Here is a 22,755-nt window from a genome sequence, read left to right on the forward strand (position 1 = left end):
TTACTCTACCCAGCAAAGCTATCATTTAGAATCAAAGGACAGATAAAGAACTTCCCAGACAAACCCAACCGGCATGGCTCAGTGGTTGAGCATCAACCTATGAACCAGAGGACCACAGTTTAATTTCCTGGGAGGGTACATGTCCAGGGTTGCTGGCTCGATCCCCAGTAGGGGGCATGCAGGAGGCAGCCAATCAGTGATTATCTCTCATCATTGATGTTTCTATCTCTCTCTCCCTCTCCATTCCTCTCTGAAAACAATAAAAATATATTAAAAAATAACCCACTCTTCCTTATCAAAACCTCTCAGTTTATTTAAAGAGGAACTACAAAATATTCAGATTGGAGAATTAGTTATGTATGGAAAATACGATATATTACTAATAGAACTTGAAAGATCCTTTAATAACAGGAAGTGGAAAATCTAATTATTGCCCAGCAAAAGAACAGGCTAAAATTATTTTGTAGGTTGTCAAATTCAGTAAAAGACTTTGGATTAGAGCAGGGGTCGCCAACCGGTGGTCCACGGACCCCTACTGGTGGTCCGTGAGGTCTGAAAGGTTGTCAACCCCTGGATTAGAGAGTATATTCAACACCAAAAAATTCACCACTGAATGGAGGAAAAAATGTTTTTTTCCAAAAATCAAGGCAAGTTTTAAAAATTCTAAAGTTCTGGAATGTGTCCAAAGCATTTATCTAGTCATAAGACTTATTTAGAAACTAGAGGCCCAGTGCATGAAATATGTACACAGGTAGGGTCCCTAGTGGCTGCCAGCTGCCGGCCGGGGCCTCCTTTCCCCCGGCTGCCTGTTGCCACTGCCAGCTGGGGCCTCCCTTTCCCCAGTCACCTGCCGCTGCGACCACCGGCCAGGGGGAGGGAACACGGGTATTTGGCCAGCTGGCCCCGCCCCCTGGTCAAACACCTGGTCGAACTCCCCGTCAAGGGGACAATTTGCATATTATCCTTTTATTATATAGGATATGCATAACCCATGGACACAGGAAATAGTACAGTAAAGGCCTGGGGAGGGGATGGGAGTGGGGTAGAGGGGGTTAATGGGGGGGGGGAAGGAGGGACATATATAATACTTTCAACAATAAAGATAAATTCAAATATATATGTGTGTGTGTGTATATATATATATATATATATATATATATATATATATATTCATAGCTTCCTATGGAGTGCTAACGTCTCATTTTGCAAGCATTATATAATGGAAATAAAAATACAAAGATGGTAAGTCCATTGCATATTGGTTTTTACTAATGCATTCTATGATCTCCAGGACCCATGGGATTTCTAGAACCTCCAGCCACTGTTACATCTCCTGGCCCAAAAATGATAGCTCCAACTGAATATCTACATTACAATGACAAAATGAGATATAAAATGATTTTATAAACTCAATTATATATTGCTGCTGAAAATGAGTTTGATCACTAACTTTGTTACAAGGCTGATTTTTAGTTAACTAGATAACTTCATTTTATGCAAATTAATTGCAAATTGGGTTTTTATAAAATTCAGTAAAATCAACCTCCTATTATTTTTCCAGTCACAAATTCCAAACTATTTTTCTTCATGATTTTGTTTTCTTTTAAACATTTATAGGTTCAATTATAATAGTGTAGTAATAATCTATACTAATAAAAGCCTAGGTGGCCCTTGTGCCCTCGAGCAATGCCCTCACGTCATCACAAGATGGCTGCCCCATGTTGTCACAAGATGGCCACCACAAGATGGCTGGCAGGGGAGGGCAGTTGGGGGTGATTGGGCCAGCAGGGGAGGGGAGTTGGGGGCGATTGGGCCGGCAGGGAAGCAGGCATCAATTGGGCCAGTAGGGGAGTGGTTAGGGGGCTATCAGGCTGGCAGTCAGAGTGGTTAGGGGCAATCAGGCAGGCAGGCAGGCGAGTGGTTAGGAGCCAGCAGTCCTGGATTGTGAGAGGGATGTCCGACTGCTGGCAGTCGGACATCCCCCAAAATGTCCCAGATTGGAGAGGGTGCAGGCTGGGCTGAGGGACACCCTCCCCCCGCCCCCGTGCACAAATTTTATGCACTGGGCCTCTAGTTGAATTATAATTGCCTGGATTTCTTCCTTAATGGCTTTAAGACATTTACCTTCTAATCTGTCCCTCACTCAGCTTTCTCTAATCCTCAGATTATCTCAGTAATAATCAACAATAGTCCATTAATTATTTCTCCTGGTGCTCTAAGACACAATTTTCAGTAGTTGAGTGTTGACCTATGAACCAGAAGGTCATGGTTTGATTCCCGGTCAGGGCACATGCCGAGGTTTCGGACTCGATCCCCAGTAGGCGATCTGCAGGAGGTAGCCGATCAATGATTCTCTCTCATCATTGATGTTTTCTATCTCTCTCTCCCTTCTTCTCTGAAATCAATAAAAATATATATTAAAAAAAAACTTTGTCTTTGAACAATACAGTATTACCTTCTGCTTTCATGTCAACACCTTACAATAATTCCTAATCTAGTTTTGGGATACAGGAAAGATGTCTAAGAAAAAAAGAGAGCTGGTTAACTTAACTAATTAATTCCTTTAAAAACACTATGTTAGTGCTTCTCCAACCTTTATCTGATCATTTCCTGTCATTATAAGATTTCTTGACCTAGATTATCAGGTCCCTTGTCTAAACCTTAAGCACATAAAAAAATACCCTAAATAGTTCTACTGACCTTTAGAATTAAAAATCATGAGTTTCCTAACAGTACAGTTCTATCAACCAAATAAAATAACTCTTAACTCTCTGGACTTAAAGGTCTTTTACTAGTAGCCCCATTATGATGAAGGCATATTTATCTGTTATATATCCTATGTCTACAAGATACCAAAAGTTTTCTTTCCCTACACACCACCTAAAAATCTCCTGTCATATCTTTCAATACACATTCAATGTCCATTAACTCTATAAAGCATATTAAAGAAACGGGTTTTTTGCCCTCTAGTAAGTTGTAAAGTGAAATAGATAGCAACAGAACCAAAAGAAAGAGACAGTAAAAACATGCAAATTAAAAGAATCCAAAGAACTGTACAGATAAAATTATTAGGGTTAATAAGAGAATTCAGAGAAGTTATTAAATAAGCATTTACTAGTATACAACTGAATTCTTATACACCAATGACAAAAATATCAAAATATAATCTTTAAAATATCACTTACAATAACAATGGAATGTGAAAATTACAAAAGTATATTGAAATACATTAAAGATTATATAAATTAGGATATATCCCATTCATGGATAGGAAGACTCATTATTATAAAGATAATGAAGCTCTCCAAATGAATAAATTAATCCAATGCCATTTCTTTTTTTTAATATGTTTTTATTGGTTTCAGAAAGGGAGAGATAGAAACATCAATAATGACAGAGTATCACTGTTTGGCTGCCTCCTGCATGCCCCTGCACTGAGGAATTGAGCTGTGACCTCCTCATTCATAGGTTGGTGCTCAACTACTGAGCCACAATGGCCAGGCAGTCCAATGCCATTTCAATCAACATCCCAATAGTTTTTCACCAAACTTGACAAGCTGACTCATAAATGAATATGAAAGAATTAAAGGCCAAGAACAGCTAAGACAATATTGAAGAACAAAGCAGAAGGACTTGTTTGATCAAGATTATAGTGGGTTGCACTGGCTGGTGTGGCTCAATTGGTTGGAGCATCAACCCATACAACAAAAGGTGACAAATTCAATTCCAAATTAGGGCACATACCTACGTTCCGGGTTTGATCAATGTTTCTCTTTTACATTGATAGTTCTCTCTCTCTCTAAAATCAATTTTTAAAAAGAGACTATAGTGAGTTGAATAATGTCCCCCCAAATTCATGTCTACTTGGAACCAGTGAATATTACCTTATTTGGAATTAGGGTCTTGGCAATATAATCAAGATGATATAATAGTGGATTAGGGTGAGCCTTAAATCCAATATGACTGGTGCCCTTCTAAGAACATCATTCAAGAATAATACAGATAAACCACAATGTAATTCTAAAAATTCCCTAGGATTCATCAAACCCACAGGAAGGTAGAGAAATGTAAACAGAGAAACAAAAAGCAGAAAAAAAACAAAAAGGCCAGTATCAAGTTCCTCTTAAAGATGTCACATTGAAAACACACAATTACTCTTCTCTCTCCTGAAACCCCAGTAAAATGCTAATAAAGAAAAAAGATTATTTAAATTGTGGTAAAAGGAACATGACAAATTTATATCTTAACCACTTTAAGTGTATAATTTAATAGTGTTAATTATATTCACATTGTTGTGTAACAGATCCCTAGACTTTTCATCATGTAAAACTGAAAATCTTTACCCATTGAACAACTCCTCATTTGCCTCTCCCTCCAATCCCTGGCAACCACCATTCTACTTTCTATTTCTAGAGTTGACTACTTTAGATACCTCATATAAGTGGAATTATACACTATTTTGGCTTTTTCTGACTGGTTTATTTCACTTAGCATAGTGTACTCAAGGCTCATCCATGTTGTGGCATTTGACAGGATTTCTTTATAAGGCTGAATAAGAAATCTTTTTTCCCATTCATTTATGGATAAACATTTGAGCTACTTCCACCTCTTGGCTACTGTGAATAATGCTTCAATGAACATAGGTGTGCAAATATCTTTTCAAGAGCCTTCTTTCAGTTCTTTTGCACACACCCAGAAGTGGAATTGCTGGGTTATACAATAATTCTATTTTTAATTTTTTGAGGAACTGGCATACTACTTTCCATAGTGGCTGCGTCATTTTACATTCTCACCAATAGTACTCGGGGTTCTAATTGCTCCACATCCTCATCAACACTTGTCATTTTCTCTTTTTCTAATAGCGGCCATCCTAATGGATGTGAAGTAATATCTCATTATGATTTTAATTTTTATTTCCTCAAGAATTAGTAATATTTGCATGTTTTCATACACGTGTTGTCCAATTATATATCTTCTTTAGAGAAATGTCTATTCAGGTCCTTTGCCAATTTTTAAATCAGGTTATTTGTTTTCGTTGTTAAGGTTAAAGTTCTTTGTGTATACTAGATATTAAATCCTTATCATATATATGATCTGTAAATACTTTCCCCTATTCCACAGGTTGCCTTCCAACTCTCTTGATTGTTTCCTTTAATGTGCAGAAGTTTTTTATTGATTTTAGAGAGAGAGGAAGGGAAAGAGAGAGAAACGTCTATGTGAGAGAAACATCGGTTGCCTCCCATATGCACCGTGACTGGGGATTGAACTCGCAACCTGGGTCTGTGCCCTGACTGGTGACCCTTCGGTGCACGGGATGATGCTCAACCAACTGAGACACCCCAGCTGGGCTGTGCAGAAGTTTTTAAGTTTGATGTCATTCCTTTTGTCTATTTTCACTTTTGTTGCCTGTGCTTTTGGTGCATATCAAAAAATCATGCCAAATCCAATGTCAAAATTTCCCCCCTGTTTTCTTCTAAAACTTTTATAGTTTTGGGTCTTATATATGGATATTTAATCCACTTAGTGATTAATTTTTATTTGGTGTATGAAAGGATCTAACTTTATTATTTTTTAATTTTTATTTATTTATTTTAGAAAGAGAAAGGAAGGAAGGGAGACAGACAGAGAAAGCATCCATTTGTTTTTCCACTGATTCATACATTCATTGATTGCTTCTTGTATGTGCCCTGACTAGGAATCAAACACACAACCTTGGTCTATCAATACAGTGTTCTAACCAGGCCAGGACCTCCAATGTTATTATTTTGCATGCAAATATCCAATTTTACCAACAATATTTGTTGAAAAGACTGCTGTTTCTATATTGAGTGGCCTTGGCACCTTTGTTAAAGAGTTTTTATACAAGCAAAGTGTATTCCTGAACTTTTTATACTGTTCTATTGGTCTTTATGACCATAATATTTTAATTGCTATAGCTTTACAATATGTTTTAAAATCAGGAAGTGTAAGGTCTCCAACTTTATTCTTAATTTTCAAGATTGTTTTGGGCTATTTGGTTCCTTTGAGATTCCATATGAATTTTAGGATTTTTCTCTGTGTCTGCAAAAATGCCATTGGGATTTTATAGGGATGACATTGAGCCTATAGATAGAATTGAATACTATAGACATTTTAACAATATTAAGTCTTCCAATCCATAAACACAGGATGTCTTTGCACTTATCTGTGACTGTTTTAATTTCTTTCATCAGTTTGTTTATAGTTTTCAGTGTACAAGTATTTCACCTTCTAGGATAAATACACTGAGTGGCCAGATTATTATGATCTCTGAACGCATAATAATCTGGCCACTCAGTGTAAATCCTATATAATAAAAAGGCTAATATGCAAATTGTCCCCTCGACCAGGAGTTCGACCAGCAGGCAGGCCGGCCAACCGCCCATGTCCCCTCCCCCTGGCCAGGCTAGCCGGACCCCACCCATGCACAAATTCATGCACCGGGCCTCTAATACACACACACACACACACACACACACACACACACACACACACAAAGTGGCCAGATTATTATGAGTGCATAATAATCTGGCCATTCAGTGTGTGTTCCCTAGTATTTTATTCTTTTTATGCTCTTAAGCAAAATTTTTTTAAAAGGCACAAACCTAGTAGGGTAAAATAGCAGACCAAGAGCAACATAGTTCTAGAGGCTGGAAAAGAAATTGATAAATTAGTAATTAACTTAGTAGACTTGAGAAAGTAGAATGCTATACTAGCAATGCAGAAATCTGAGAAGCAAACCAATTTATATTGCCATATCCTCCTTTCAATTTCAGCACCTGGCACCCCAGGTACCTTATAAAGGTGAAGCTGAAAACATGAAAATTGGTTGAAGGTATGTTTAAAAAGTATTTAGACCTCAAGTCTCCTTCCGCATTCCATCAGACAAGCAACTGTCTCTCCATGATCCTAGCAATAGTCTGCAGAGGGCAAAACAGAAGGTCTCTGAACTTGGGGAGATCTGACACAATTGAGGGTAGAGATGCTATACTGAAAAAAGATTGATTAAGTAAAATTTAAATACTGAATAGACCCAAATCTTTGTTCCCTCCTCCTCAATATCCAGAACACAAGAAACCAAGTATTGGATCTCTAAGAGCCTTTTATGAGAAATTTGACCAGCTGAAGAAAAAAGATCCAAGGACACTGAACTCAGCAAATGGCTCACCTTACAGAGCATCTCATTAAGATCACATTACAGAGAAGACAACACAGGAAAAGAGCTTTCAATTATATTTTTAGTGTTTCATTATTAAAGATAAGCAGCCAATGATCATCAGACATCTGAGGAAAGCATCTAATAGAAAGGCAAAGACTGAGCACACACAAACAAACAGAAAAAGTCACTTTGGACAAAACAGAGATTATGCAGAGGAAAAATATGGGGGAGAAAAATTTGTCAATATCTTCTAAGAAAGAAAATAAGCTACTGCAACCCTGAAATAACAGGATGCTGTGAAACAAATGTTGGTGAGGATGTGGAAAAAAGGGAACTTTCATGCACTGTTGATGGGATTGTAAATTGGTGCAGCCACTATGGAAGACAGTATGAAGGTTCCTCAAAAAGCTAAAAACAGAATAATCATGTGACCCAGCAATTCCACTTCTGGGTATTTATCCAAACAAAACAAAAACACTAATTCAAATAAAATGCACCTGTGTTCACTGCAGCATTATTTACAATAGCCAAGATATGGAAGCTAACTAAGTGTCCATGAATAAATGAATGCATAAAGCAGATGGGATATGTAAAAGCCTAAGTGACCGTCTCACCATCTAACCGGTACCTATGATGCGCAATGACCACCAGGGGGCAGACGCTCCAACCGGTAGCTATGACATGCACTGACCACCACGCTCAATGCAGGAGCTGCCAAACTGCAATGACTTGGCAGCTGCGGTACTCAGGTGACACACCCGGAACCAGAGAGAAGGGAGCCCAATTCCGGGGTGCATCACCCAAGAACTGCCCTCTCGCAATCCGGGACCCCTCAAGGGATGTCGGAGAGCTGGTTTTGGCCCGATCCCCACAGGCCAGGCTGAGGGACCCCGCTAGTGCACGAATCTGTGCCCTGGGCCTCTAGTATGAAATATTACCCAGCAATAAAAAAAATGAATGAAATCTTGCTAATTGTGACAAAATGGATGGACATAGAGGATATTATGCTAAGTGAAATACTTCAGACAGAGAACAACAAATACCATGTGATTTCACTTATATATGGAACCTAAAAATAAAACAAAAGAAATGAACAAACAAAGCAAAACAGAAACAGAGTAATATATACAGCAAACTCTCAATTTTGCAGACCTTGATTTAGCGGACTTCTGATGGAACAGACAAAATTTCCAGTCCATATGTCATATGTGAAAATTAACACCCTGTTCAATTAAAAATGCTTTTAACCAAATTTGCTTATAATTAAATTAATAGGTTATAATTTTTGTTATATTAATTATTAAATTAATAGCTTTTTAATATATTTTTATTGATTTCAGAGAGGAATGGAGGAGAGAGAGATAGAAACATCAATGGTGAGAGAGGATCATTGATTGGCTGCCTCTTGCACGCCCCCCACTGGGGATGGAGCCCGCAACCCAGGCATGTGCCCTGATTGGGAATGGAACTGTGACCTTCTGGTTCATAGGTTGACACTCAACCAAGTGAGCCACACTGGCCAGGCAATTAAATTATTTTTTTAAAATGTTAGTGAATATACCATATGTTGGAAAAAACACTGTAGTAATTTCGCCAACATAAATATTACATATCTACAACTATAGTCTACATATTTAAATCCAGGAGTCACTGCTCGTAAATATTCAGCGAATGATTAGCATGTGATCACACCACATCTCACATGGTAATTCGTTCTGCTATCTTGTGGCCTGACTTTCTGCAGCAGTTTTAATGCTTGCTGATGTTCCCACATGTGCTAAGCCACGCCCCAGCCATGTGCATTTACTTGCAGTGACTGGTAAATACACCCATTTACTAGGCCTATTCAGTATAAATTTAAAATTGCTACAATACATATAGAAAACTTTTCTGTGAAATTGAACTTTTCATACATACTTAATTTTTTAAAATATATTTTATTGATTTTTTTTTTTTTACAGAGAGGAAGGGAGAGGGATAGAGAGTTAGAAACATCGATGAGAGGGAAACATTGATCAGCTGCCTCCTGCACACCCCCTACTGGGGATGTGCCCGCAACCAAGGTACATGCCCTTGACTGGAATCGAACCTAGGACCCTTCAGTCCTCAGGCCGACGCTCTTATCCATTGAGCCAAATCAGTTAGGGCCATACTTAATTTTAATGGCACAAATGTGTCTAATATAAGTAAAAAACAGGTAAACTAAATTAATTTGTCAATTTTTTTACATATGCATTCAGAAAACCTACTATATTATATAATAAATTTTAGGCTTTAATGGACATATCCCTTGCCTGAATTAGTCAGCTTTATCAAGGTTTTATTGTATAGAGAGCCAACTGGTAGGTTGCTGGAAGGAAGAGAGGTGGAGAGATGGGTAAAAAGGATAAAGGAGAACAAAAGGTACAAATTTTCAGTTATAAAATAAATAAACGACAGTGATGTAGTGTACAGCACAGGGAACATAGTTAATAGTATCGCAAAAACTTTGTACTGTGAAAGGTTACTAGACTTATTGTAGTGATCACTTCATAAGGCATCTATACTAATAAAAGGGTAATATGCTAATTACACCAGGTAGACTGGACATCTTCCGATCATCCTTCCGGACAAAGCCAGGGTTGTGGGGGCCAAGGCAGAGGCGGTTAGGGGCAATCAGGCCAGCAGGGGAGCAGTTAGGGGTGATCAGGCCAGCAGGGGAGAGCAGTTAGGGGTGATCAGGCTGGCAGGGAGAGTGGTTAGGGGTGATCAGGCAGGCAGGCAGGTGAGCGGTTAGGAGCCAGCAGTCCTGGATTGTGAGAGGGACATCACCCGAGGGGTCCCAGATTGGAGAGGGTGCAGGCCAGGCTGAGGGACTCCCCGCCCCGTGCACGAATTTCATGCACTGGGCCTCTAGTATATACATATGTGTCAAATCACTATGTTGTACACCTGAAAATATTATAATATTGTATGTAAACTATACTTTCATTTAAAAAATTATTCACACAAAAAATACAGGATATGAAAATGGCAGCCAACAGGACAGCAGTGAGGAAGAGAGTATGAGTGAGTGAGGGAGCAAAAAGGGAATGCGTGGACATGTGAGGTGTGTGTGTGCGTGTGAGTGATGGACAATCGTATTATGCATGACTGTTGGGGCTGGCAGACCAGGCTCCCCTAGCCGGGCAGCCTCTACTACCACTGCCATCTCTCCCAAGACAGCTGGATCTGCTGCAGAGACTGTGCCAACCTGAAGGGGAGAGCGGCTGTGACTGGGAGCCCAGCCTCACCTCTACCTGAGGAGACCTCAGACACCAACTGGGAACCTATAGCCACACCGGCCAGGGACCTGCAGCCTCAGCTGTGAACCCACCAACACTGAGACTCCAGCCTTCCCAGCTGCGGGCTCTTAAAAAGTTTGTCCAGGGGGAGACAAAATAGCAACCGAATAGGTGGACGTGTCCTGTGCCTTCTCACAGAGCAGATAGAAGACACAGCTGAAATGAATAACATTCACCCAGAATTGGCGAATTAAACATAGCAGGTGAGACAATCCATGGCCGGAAAGGACAGAGAACACATGGAGAATGGTAGGATCGGGGATCTGGGCTAGAGAGAGAAAGGCATGCAAAACTGGGATTAGAGGGTCAGAAGGAAACTGCACTGCACCAAGTCTGCATCGCTCGGGGATATGCGTAACACTCAACTATAGAATGGGGTCCACAGGGCTGCTGGCAGCAAGGCACACTAGATCTAAGTCCACAATATGGGAAGCTGTGACCAAAAAGGCAGCCTGAAGTTCTGCACTGGCGGCACAGTGCTGGGGGGAAGGGGAAGAGGAAGGGTGAGAGAGACGCACAGTGGTGCAGTTACTCTGTCTTTATATATTCCTTGCATTCACTCGCTAAACCCAGTACATAAGATCTTTCAATTACAAAAACTCATCAAAGCTGCGATGCAGAGGAAGGTGGTTTTGTGGAAGCTGGGGAGCAAAACAGGGAGGCAACCAGGAAGCCAGCTCTGGGACAGTCTGGTCCCTTGAACACTGCACAGCCATTTTTCGCATGAAGGAGCCAGACCCTACTAGCAGTGCAGCTGCACCCAGCCTTGAGCGTGGCAAGGAAACAAGGATTCTGAGTAACTCCAGGGAACCCTCCTGGGTCAAGGGGCCATGTGGTCTTGGAAACTAATACAGCAACACTGCCACCTACAGTCCATGTCATAAATAGATGCTTGTGTAAATACCACTGAAAGCAGGCAGCCAAACAAAGCGGGCAGATTGATCCTGCCTGTCTGAAACCAAGGCTGTGGAGTCTGACACAGAGGAGCAGGGGATCGCTGGGAACTTCAACACAGTGCTGACTACATAACAAGAAACCGAGACTTAGCAGACAGAACAGTAGAGAGGGGTCTTAAACCAGCCCCCATGGGACATTAAAACTCAGCTGAGCTACACTTCTTGGGGAGAACCAAGATGGCGGCATAGGTAAACACCTGTACTTGCTGTCTCTCACAACCACATCAAAATTACAACTAAAAGGCAGAACAACTACCACCCAGAACCGCAGGAAAGCTGGCTGAGTGAAAGTTCCACAACTAGAGATGTGAAGAAATTGCAGCCGAAACCGGTTTGGCTCAGTGGATAGAGCGTCGGCCTGCGGACTCCAGGGTCCCAGGTTCGATTCCGGTCAAGGGCATGTACCTTGGTTCCGGGCACATCCCCAGTAGGAGGTGTGCAAGAGGCAGCTGATTGATGTTTCTCTCTCATCGATGTTTCTAACTCTCTATCCCTCTCTCTTCCTCTCTGTAAAAAATCAATAAAATATATTTTTAAAAAAGAAAAAAAAAAGAAAGTGCAGTGAGACTGGTAAGAGGTGCGGAGGCGCAGAAAGTGCTGGTCCTGCTCTTTTAATCAGGAGGGAGATATAAGCTCCTGCTTGCTCTGAGTTCCAGTTCCGGGTGAGACTCTGGGGGACCCAGACACATACGGGGAGAAACTGGACTGTCTGGCATCGGGACAGGAACACGAGGGCAGCTTTCTCTTAGAGGTGCTCGCAGCGATCATTGTTCCTGCACGGGGGCACAGGACACAGAGACCTGGGGACCTCTCCGGTGCAGGACTGACTGGCAGCCATTGCTGTTTGCTCTACCCTGGTGATTCCCAGAGACCCCGCCCCACCCAATTTACAACCCCACTCAAGCTGTGCACATCAGCATTTGCATATGAATGGCCTGTCCTTACTCCGCCTAAAACCTGTCAAACTGCAGCTGGGTCAGAGAGCCCCAGAGCTTCCAAAAGAAGGCCCAAGGCCCTGCAGCAGCAGCCTGCCTTGCTTCATAGCTGGGCCTTGTCTGGGCACTTCCAAACCACATACAAAGAGGAGGAATCTGCAGATGTCTCTGTAGCTCCTACTGGGCGGCCCCAGACGGTGGCTGACCTTGCACCTCCTTGGAGATCCAAGAGCCAGTGTACCCAGTGGTCAGAGTGAGACCATACCGGATTATAACTCTTTTCATCCATAAGAGACACACTCAAGGGGCAGAATCAGTGAGCACCAAAGGCCCACTGAAGCAAGTCCTGCCCAATAAGGGTGTCTCCTGAGCAACAGAACTACCAGTGTAGACACAGCTGGTCATCACAGCCAATTGGCCTGGAGGTCAATTTTTCCCAGTGATTCCAACAGCAATCAAGGGTTAACTACAACAAAACTTTGCACACAGACCACAAAGGGTGCACTAAGAATGCCCACCTCAGGTGACTGGGGAAGCTGAGCCACTGGGCCCTGTAGGACACCTACCACACAAGGCCACTCTATCAACTCAAGGAGACTTAGCAGCTACCCAGTACATAGAAACAAACACAGGGAAGCAGCCGAAATGCGGAGACAAAGAAACAAGTCACAAATAAAAGAAATGGATGAAAGCAAAATACTGGATATAGAGTTCAAAACCACGGTTATAAGGTTACTCAAGAATATTCTAGAAACCTCTGAGAAATTTAGTGAGACCTTCAAGGATATGTAAAAGTACCAATCAGAAATTAAGCATACACTGACTGAAATAAAGAATAATATACAGAAATCCAACAGTAGACTAGAGGATCCCAAGAATCAAGTCAAAGATTTGAAATACAAAAAAGCAAAAAACACCCAACCAGAAAAGCAGAAAGAAAAAAGAATCCAAAAATATGAAGATAGTGTAAGGAGCCTCTTTGACAACTTCAAGTGTACCAACATCTGAATATTGAAAACCTATTTGAAGAAATAATGACAGAAAACTTCCCCTACCTGGTGAAAGAAATAGACTTACAAGTCCAGGAAGTGCAGAGAACCCCAAACAAGAGGAATCCAAAGAGGACCACACCAAGACACATCACATTTAAAATGCCAAGGGCAAAAGACAAAGGGAGAATCTTAAAAGCGGCAAGAGAAAAACAGTTAGTTACCTACAAGGGAGTACCCATACAACTGTCAGCTGATTTCTCAACAGAAACTTTGCAGGCCAGAAGGGAGTGGCAAGAAATATACAAAGTGATGAATAGCAAGAACCTACAATCAAGATTACTCTACCCAGCAAAGCTATCATTTAGAATTGAAGGTTAGATAAAGAGCTTCACAGACAAGAAAAAGCTAAAGGAGTTCATCACCACCAAACCAGTATTATATGAAATGCTGAAGGGTATTCTCTAAGAAGAGGTAGAAGAAGAAAAAGGTAAAGATAAAAAATTATGAACAACAAAATGACAACAAATACATATCTATCAACAAGTGAACCTGAAAATCAATTGAATAAAAAAACTGATGAACAGAACAAACTGGTGAATGTAATAGAATCAGGGGCATTGAAGGGGAGCAGGCTGACAATTTTCGGGGGGAAGGGGATATGGGGGTGTGGGAAGAGATTGGACAAAAAGCTTATACCTATGGACGAGGTCAGTGGGGGGGAGGGGAAGGCCTGGAGTGGGGTGGGAACTGGGTGGAGAGGAGCTATGGGGGGAAAAAAGGAACATCTGTAATAATCTGAACAATAAAGATTTCAAAAAAAAAAACTCAGCTGAAGCGAAGGACACTTCATTACTTCACTTTTTTACTTTTTACTTAAGAAATTATTTTTTTCTTTATTTTATTTTTAATTACTTTTTAACCATTTATTTTTTGATTAGTGTTCTATATTCTATTTTTATTTTTTCTCATTGCTTTACTTTATCTCATTTTTTCCTTTTTGCCAACCTTTTCTTCCTCACTCATCCCTTTTTCATCCTGTTTCTCTTTTCCTGTTCCTGCATTAGTTTTACTCTCTCCTTTCTATTTACTGCTTGTTAAAAATTGACCTTCTCTAACTGCTTTATTGACGCATGACTATTATAGTAGACTCTGCTGGCTTACTCATATATCTAATTTCCTCTTCCCTGCTCCAAGTCCATGCAAGCTTCTTTTTTCTCTTTCTTTGCTAGCCAATTTTGTTGTGGTTGTTGTTTGATTGTTTGTTTGTTTTGTTTTGTTTTTATTTTATGCTTTTGTTTTTCCTCTCCTTGCTCGCTCTCTTCTACTAATAGCGTAATTAGTTTCACTCACCAAACTCAAGCCTACTTACTCTCTACTCTATTCTCCTTTTCCAAAAATAGCTGAATATGTAGAAAGATATATTAACCCTTTGCACTCACTTGCTTTTTTCTTGATTCCTTTATTCTTCTCGGGATTTAATTTTTTAAATACCCCAGATTTTACAAAGTGCGGCAGTAGAATAAAAAACTGGAGTTTCTTTTCATACAAACTTATTTATTTAATGTAAGAAAAGCCCAAATAAAGGAGGAGGGACGGAGGGAGGGAAGGGATGGGCTACCGATGCTAACCGTGTCAAGTCACACTCGACATCCGAGTGCAAAAGGTTAAAGAAAGGGGAAAATTTATATATATATATTTTTATTTTTAATAAGTATTTTGTTATCTACTTTTCTTCTTATACACTCATTCTCTTTCTACCTCCTCTATACTGAATTGAGCCCATTCCCACATTCATTCAATTCCTTTACCTTACTTTCTGGAAATAAGCTCTGCCTCTTCAGATTCAGTTCCCATCCTTTTTTTGTGTGTGTGTTTGTTGTTTTCATTTTTTATTTGTTGGTTTAGTGGAGTTTTCTCCCCATGTATGTATATTTTGACCTCCAGGCCAATTGGCTGTGATGACCAGCTCTGTCTACACTGGAAGATCTGTTGCACAGGAGACACCCTTATGGGGCAGGACTTACTTCAGTGGGGCTTTGGTGCTCACTGAGTCAGCCCCTTGAGTGTGTCTCTTATGGATGTAAAGAGTTATAATCCGGTATAAGTCTCACTCTGACCACTAGTGACCTGGTGCATGAAATTCGTGCACATTAAAAGGGAATTCATTAGAGGAAATATTTTAATATTGCTATTTGCCCTTTCTCTATAATAGAAGTGTCAGAGATGAAAGAAAATTAGTAAAATGTATATGAAAATCTTCCTCCTCTCTGAGTCTGGAGTGTGCCATGGGAACCGGAGTCAAATCCACACTCACCCACATGCGCCTCAAAATCACGCCAGACCCAGACCCGACTGGCCCCACCCCCATTGGGCTACATCCAGACCTGGCAGACTCCAACCCCGTCAAGCCCCACCAGGTGGGGGTTGCAGTCTCAGGTCACCTGGCCTGGCACTGGGGCGGGGCCATGGCCTGAAGTCCCCCGGCCCGGGCCGGAGCAGGGGGCATGCCTTGAGGTACTTGTCAAGCCCTGCCAGGTGGGGGGGCGCAGCCTCAGGTCCCCTGGCCTGGTCTAGGGGGTCGCCTTGAGGTCCCCCGTCAAGCCCCACCGGGCAGGGGGAGCGGCCTCAGGTCCCACAGCCTGGCGCCAGGGCGTAGGGCACGGCCTCAGGTCCCCTGGCCCGGTGTTGGGGTGGGGGGCGCAGCCTGAGGTCCCCTGTCAAGCTCCGCTGGGTGGGATCTCCATGTGCCCAGCACAATGAATGCAAAAAGATCCACACCAAGACATATCATAAAATTTTAAAACATTGCAGACAAGAGAAAAAACAGTATAGTAGTTAAGTGCAGGGACTTTAGAGCCACAATGTCTAGGTTTGAATCTAGTTTTCATCATTTACTGCATTTTTTTGGGCAAGCTGCTAAACCCCTTTTTGCTTCAGTCCTTATCTAAAATGGGGATAACAATAAAACTCACTTCAAAGGTTATTGTGAAGATTAAATAATATTTATAAAGCAATAAGAATAATGTTAAATAAGTATTGGTTATCCTATATAATAAAAGGCTAATATGCAAATCAACTAAACAGTGGAATGACCAGTCGCTATGACATGCACTGACCACCAGGGGGCAGATGCTCAACATAGGAGCTGCCCCCTGGTGGTCAGTGTGCTCCCACGGGGGGACCACCACTCAGCCAGAAGCTGGGCTCATGGCTGGCAAGCGAAGCAATGGTGGCGGGAGCCTCTCCCACCTCTGCGGCAGTGCGGAGGATGTCCCTGGAGGGCTCCTGGACTGCAAGAGGGTACAGGCTGGCCTGAGGGACCCCCACCTTGCAGTTCACAAATTTTGTGCACCAGGCCTCTAGTACTTATATAAATTTTCAGAGAGAAAAATCGGTTTTCATACAAAAGATAGAGTATCAAAATATTGAGTGACATCAGAGAAAATAGCATATTAGGGAACTCAAAGAGCCTAGCCTTCCAAAGAAACACTGACAAAAGTGAGCAAAAGCTATAAAAAAATTGTTGGAAATCTGCAAAATGGTCAAAAGTTTAGAGCAACAAAGTGAGTGCTGAATCAAGGAAAATGTGACTTAAATATGGTAGGTGAGTTGTTTGGCATTTTAACTTTGCCTTTGCCCCACTCCAATCTCTGACACAGTGGCAGTTTTGAAAATGGCAGTTTGTGTCTGTGCTGTGGGTACCCGGTTCCCAAGGCAACAGACTGGACCTTGTTTCCAAGTAATTGGATTTGTTTGATTTAACCTGTCCAGTGGTTCCTAGAAGGACAAATGCAAAGTGCCTGACTTTATTTCTCCTATTTTAGAGCACTTACAAGGTGGCAAAATGGCTAAACTTGGGGTATTTCTTGAAAACACTGAAATACAAAGGAATAAGCTCCTGCTATGTAGGGCAAAAGATGATTGAAGCAAACAATATACATGTTGAAAGCCTGGGAGGAGAAGATGCAGAGCATTACTTTGGGGAATAAAGGCTTTGAAAAACTCACACACGGCCTAGCCAGTTTGGCTCAGTGGCTAGAGCATCGGCCTAGGGACTGATGGGTCCCAGGTTCAATTCCAGTCAATGGCACATGCCCTGTTGTGGCCTCGATCCCCAATGGGGAGGGGGGCGGCGTGTGCAGGAGGCAGCCAATTGGTGATTTTCTCTCATCATTGATGTTTCTCTCCCTCTCCCTTCCTCTCTGAAATCAATTTAAAAATATTTTTAAAGGTAATATATAAATGTATCATACACCTCAAATGTTATACAGCCATTTATACTCCACTAAAAAAAATTTAAGAACTAAAAAACAATTACGTAATGTTCTACAAAATGTCTGGTCTGTAATCTTCAAAACTTCTAAGATTATGAAAAGCAAGGCAAAAGTGAGGAAGTTTTCCAGATTGAAAGAGACTAGATACCAGGTGCAATTCTAGATTGAACCCATCTATATATATAAAAGGCTAATATGCAAAGTGTCCCCTAGGGAGTTTGACCAGGAGACCAGGAGTTCGATTGCTCACTACAACATGCACTGACCACCAGGGGGCAGCGCAGAATGAAGGAAGGCCCCAGCCGGCAGCCAGAAGGAAGGCCCTGGCCAGTAGCTGGAAGGCCCCGATTGGCCCTGATCGCTGGCCAGGCCTAGGGACCCTACTTGTGCATGAATTTCGTGCACAGGGCCTCTAGTTTTGTATAAAGGACAGTATTGAGAAACTTTAATGGGGTCTCTGGGCAAAGGGTATACAGCAGTTCTTTGAATTATTACTGTTAATACTTTTGTAAATATAAAATTGCTTTGCCTGGCTGGTATAGCTTAGTTGGTTGGGCATCGTTCCGTGCACTGAAAGGTTGCCAGTTCAATTCTCCATCAGGGCACATGCCCGGGTTGTGGGATCAATCCTCGGTTGGGGGCAGGCAGGAGGCAGCCAATCAATGTTTTAATCTCACATCTATGTTTTTCTCTATCCCTCTCCCTTCCTCTCTCTCTTAAAATCAATAAAAATTCTTTTAAAATTTTTTCTTTAAATTTTTAAAGCTGAAAAGAATATATAGCATATAATTAGCAATATATAAATATTTACTGAATTAAATTATACATTATAACACAGAATTTGGGGGTAAAGTAAGATCAAGCTCACAAGTAAGTACAATTTATGGAGCCCTGGAACATTCTCCCTAACATCCAAATATATCTTTGATATCAATTACCTCTGTGATAGTAAACCCTGAAATAGGCATAGGCACTGAAATAGGAGATAAAGAATGAAAGAGTGAGATGAAGTGGAAAAATAAAATCTTATCAACTCTGGAAATTTTATAAGATCCAGTCTGGGAAGCAGGCTTTATTTATTCTATCAAATTTCTCACACCTCCAAATCCCAATATAAAAAATAGTATGGCATCGATATGATTAACTGCTGTCAACCTTGCCAGCAGGGAAATATAATCATTTTTTCTTTCTTTTATCACATAGCATGAAATATGGAGGAACTATTATCAAAATGGTTTGACAATAAAAAGGAAAGCAAAGAAATTTTAAGAAATAATCCACATTGCTTTTTTAAACACCCTTTTTAGTATACAACAAATGAAGCAAAATATTTAAAAGATCAGCTAACTGGAACTGATTTCAATAGAAACTCTAAAGCGTTGCATAAAGTAGCAATAATACTTCCTAAAACTTGATGGAACATATTTTCAAACTCTTCAAGAATAAATTCATAAATTTCACTCACCATTTTAGGGAGCCTCATCAACATATCTTTGCAGCGCATTACACAAGTAGATGCTCTTTGAAAATCATCTTGAGCAATTGCCTGGGAAAGTAAAAATTATCAATAATTGCCTAAAATGAAATAACAAGGCTATATGTCTACAAGTCAATTTTAACATCTTTTAACTATTACTTATAAGTCTTAATTTGTTTTCTAATTTGTTTTAGCAACACTAGTTAGTCTAGTTAAACATAATAACCAGCTCAAAATACAGAGTTATAAATAAGCAGTAAGAATCTTAGGTAACACGGAATTGACACTGTATAACTAGTAGTAGTTTACTTTCTCTGGAAATGCCAAAACTGGTGTACAATCGTATGTTATTATATTACTAGAGGCCCGGTGCATGAAAATTCATGCACTGGAGGGGGGGTCCCTCAGCCTGGCCTGCCCCTTCTCACAGTCCAGGAGCCCTCAAGGGCGGGAGGCAACCCGGCGATCAGGGGAAGGCGATGCCCCCATCACACTTCTGCTGCTTCCACTGCTGGCAGCGCAAGCCTCGGCCGGCCCTGGTTACCTGAGCCTTGGGCAGCCCTGGGCGGATGGGCAGCCACCATCTGAGGCTTGGCTGCAGCTTGGGCCGGCCCTGGGCAGCTGGGGGACTGAGGGGACAGGGGGACTCCGGAGGCAGGCGCGTGCCTCCCGCTCCGGCGGGGCTGAGACTGGGCACTGCCATCTTTGAGGGTGTGGCAGTCAATTAGCATATTTCCTCCTTATTGGCCGTGGGAGCTGCCATCTTTGTGTGGGCGTGACAGTCAATTAGCATATTCCCTTTTTATTAAATAGGATGATATAATGCAAAGTCTAAAAGATGATTCCTGGACTTGAATAGGTCTTGTATTAGAGAAAATTTTTATTTTAAATAGCAGTCTTTTGTCCTAAAACAGGCTCACAATAACTCATAGTCTGAAGTGCTGTGAACATCTGCAATGAAAGGCAGTTTAGTACAATCTCATGCTGGAGCCAGAAGAGTTACTCTGATATTTATTATGTACATCCCTAGACATTATGGCTTCAGTTTCCTCTTTCAACAGCTTTATAATTTTCAGTGTACTAGTCTTACACTTCTGTTAAATTCATTCATAAGTATAATTCCTAAAAAAATAATCCCTATTTTCAAATGACATGATCTTGTACATAAAATATCCTCAGAAACCTATAAAAACTCTAATAAACAAGTTCAGCCAGATTACAGGGCACAATATATAAAACTTTATTGTTTGTCTATCCATTAACAATGAGTAAACAAAATATAAAATTAAGAACATAATGTTATTTAAATTAACATAAAAAATAAAATAACTGGGAATAAATTTAACAAAAAACTGCAATACTTGTACACCAAAAACTACAAAAAATTGTTTAAATAAATTAAAGAAGACCTAACTAAATGGTAATACATTCCATGTTTGCAAATCAGAAGACTTAACAGTCTTAAGATGGCAATACTCCCTAAATTGAACTATGGATTCAATACAATTCCCCTCAAAATTCTAGCTGGCTTTTTTGCAGAAACTGATTTGCTGATCTTAAATTTCATATGGAAATTTAAGTTACACAGAATAGAAAAAAAAACATTTTGGGAAAAAAAACTTGCAGGGCTCACACTTCCCTATTTCAAAATGCATTACAAAGCTAGAGTAATAAAAAATTCTTGGTGATATGAAATTAAAAGTTAACCAACTATAATTCAACAATGAATTCTCTGCTCTATGAAAACATGCACAAAGTCACTAATCATCAGAGAGATGCAAATCAAAACGACAATCAGGTACCATCTCACACCTGTCAGAATGGCTATCATCAACAAATCAACAAATGACAAGTGCTGGCGAGGATGCGGAGAAAAAGGAACCCTCGTGCACTGCTGGTGGGAATGCAGACTGGTGCAGCCACTGTGGAAAACAGTATGGCATTTCCTCAAAAAACTAAAAATGCAACTCCCATTTGACCCAGTGATCCCACTTCTAGGAATATATCCCAAGAAACTAGAAACACCAATTAGAAAGGACATATGCACCCCTATGTTCATAGCAGCAGAATTTACAATAGCTAAGATTTGGATACTGCCTAAGTGCCCATCAGCAGATGAATGGATTAGAAAACTGTGGTACATCTACACAATGGAATACTACGCTGCAGTAAAAAAGGAGTTCTTACCATTTGCAACAGCATGGATGGAACTGGAGAGCATTATGCTAAGTGAAATAAGCCAGGCAGAGAAAGATAAATATCACATGATCTCACTCATTTATGGAATATAATGAACAACATAAACTGATGAACAGGGACAGATCCAGAGACAGAGAAGCACTGATCAGAACATTAAACCTCAGAGGGAAGGTAGGGGAGGGTGGGGTAAGGGGGAGAGATCAACCAAAGGACTTGTATGCATGCATATAAGCCTAACCAATGGACACAGACAATAGCGGGGTAAGGGCATAAGGGGGAGGATGGGGGGGTAATGGGGGAATAAAGACACATATGTAACACTGTAATCAATAAAAAATTTAAATAAAAGAATTCCCTGCTCAACACAGAGGACAATAAATCTAATAAATCTATCTAATAAAGAGGGAATATGCTAATTGGCCATCATTCCGTCACAAAGATGGCTGCACCCACAGCTGAAGCCAAGTTCCCATAAGGAGCCTTAACGGGCAATCAGCAGGGACCTGAGGCTACGCCCTCCCCCCACTCCATAGGGCTTGACAGGGGACCTCAGGCTGCATTCCCCACCCGGCAGGGCTTGACAGGGGACCTCAGGCTGTGCCCCCAAACTGGCAGGGCTTGACAGGGGACCTCAGGCCACACCCCCCACCCGGCAGGGCTTGACAGGGGACCTCAGGTCGCACCCCTCACCCAGCAGGGCTTGACAGGGGACCTCAGGCCATGTCCCTTGCCCCAACACCAGGCCGGGGGACTTCAGGCCATGACCCCCGCCCCGGCGCCAGGCCAGGGGACCTGAGGCCATGGGGCTTGATGGGGGACCTCAAGGTGCGCTTCCCGTCCTGGTGCTGGGCTAGGGGACCTCAGGCTGCTCCCCCCACCCCAGTGCCAGGACGGGAACCTCAGGCCATGCCCCCCACCAGGTGGGGCTTGACAGGGGACTTCAGGCTGCGCCCCCCACCCCAGCACTGGGCCAGGGGACATGAGGCTGCGCCCCCTCCCTGGCGGGGCTTGACAGGGGACCTCAGGCCGTGCTCCCCACCCAGTGGGGCTTGATGGGGGACCTCAAGGTGCACCCCTAGTGCTGGGTCAGGGAAACTCAGGCTGTGCCCCCTACCCAGCGGGGCTTGATGGGGGACCTGAGGCTGCACCCCCATACCAATGGGGCTTGATGGGGGACCTGAGGCTGTGCCCCCTTCCCGGTGCTTGGCCGGGGGACCTGAGGCTGCACCCCCCGCCTGGCAGGGCTTGACTGGGGACCTCAGGCCATGCCCCCCACCCAGCGGGGCTTGACAGGGGATCTCAGGCCATGTCCCCCTCCTGGCGGGGCTTGACGGGGGACCTCAAGGCATGACCCCCGCCCTGTTCTGGACTGGGGACCTCAGGCCACGCCCCCCACCCTGGCACCGGGCCAGGGGACCTGAG

At 42.0% G+C, this 22,755-nt stretch overlaps 1 protein-coding gene across 1 annotated transcript in view; it reads right to left on the reverse strand.

Moving 5' to 3' along the window:
• TEX11 (testis expressed 11) overlaps positions 1-22,755 on the reverse strand; it is a 479,256-nt gene that overhangs the window by 414,361 nt on the left and 42,140 nt on the right. The window contains exon 7 of the mRNA XM_054718924.1: positions 19,123-19,203. Within this exon, the coding sequence (XP_054574899.1) occupies positions 19,123-19,203 (81 nt within the window). The remainder of the gene's footprint in view (positions 1-19,122; positions 19,204-22,755) is intronic.

The sequence above is a fragment of the Eptesicus fuscus genome, chromosome 1 (genome assembly GCF_027574615.1).
Source record: "Eptesicus fuscus isolate TK198812 chromosome 1, DD_ASM_mEF_20220401, whole genome shotgun sequence".
NCBI classification, from domain to species: domain Eukaryota; kingdom Metazoa; phylum Chordata; class Mammalia; order Chiroptera; family Vespertilionidae; genus Eptesicus; species Eptesicus fuscus.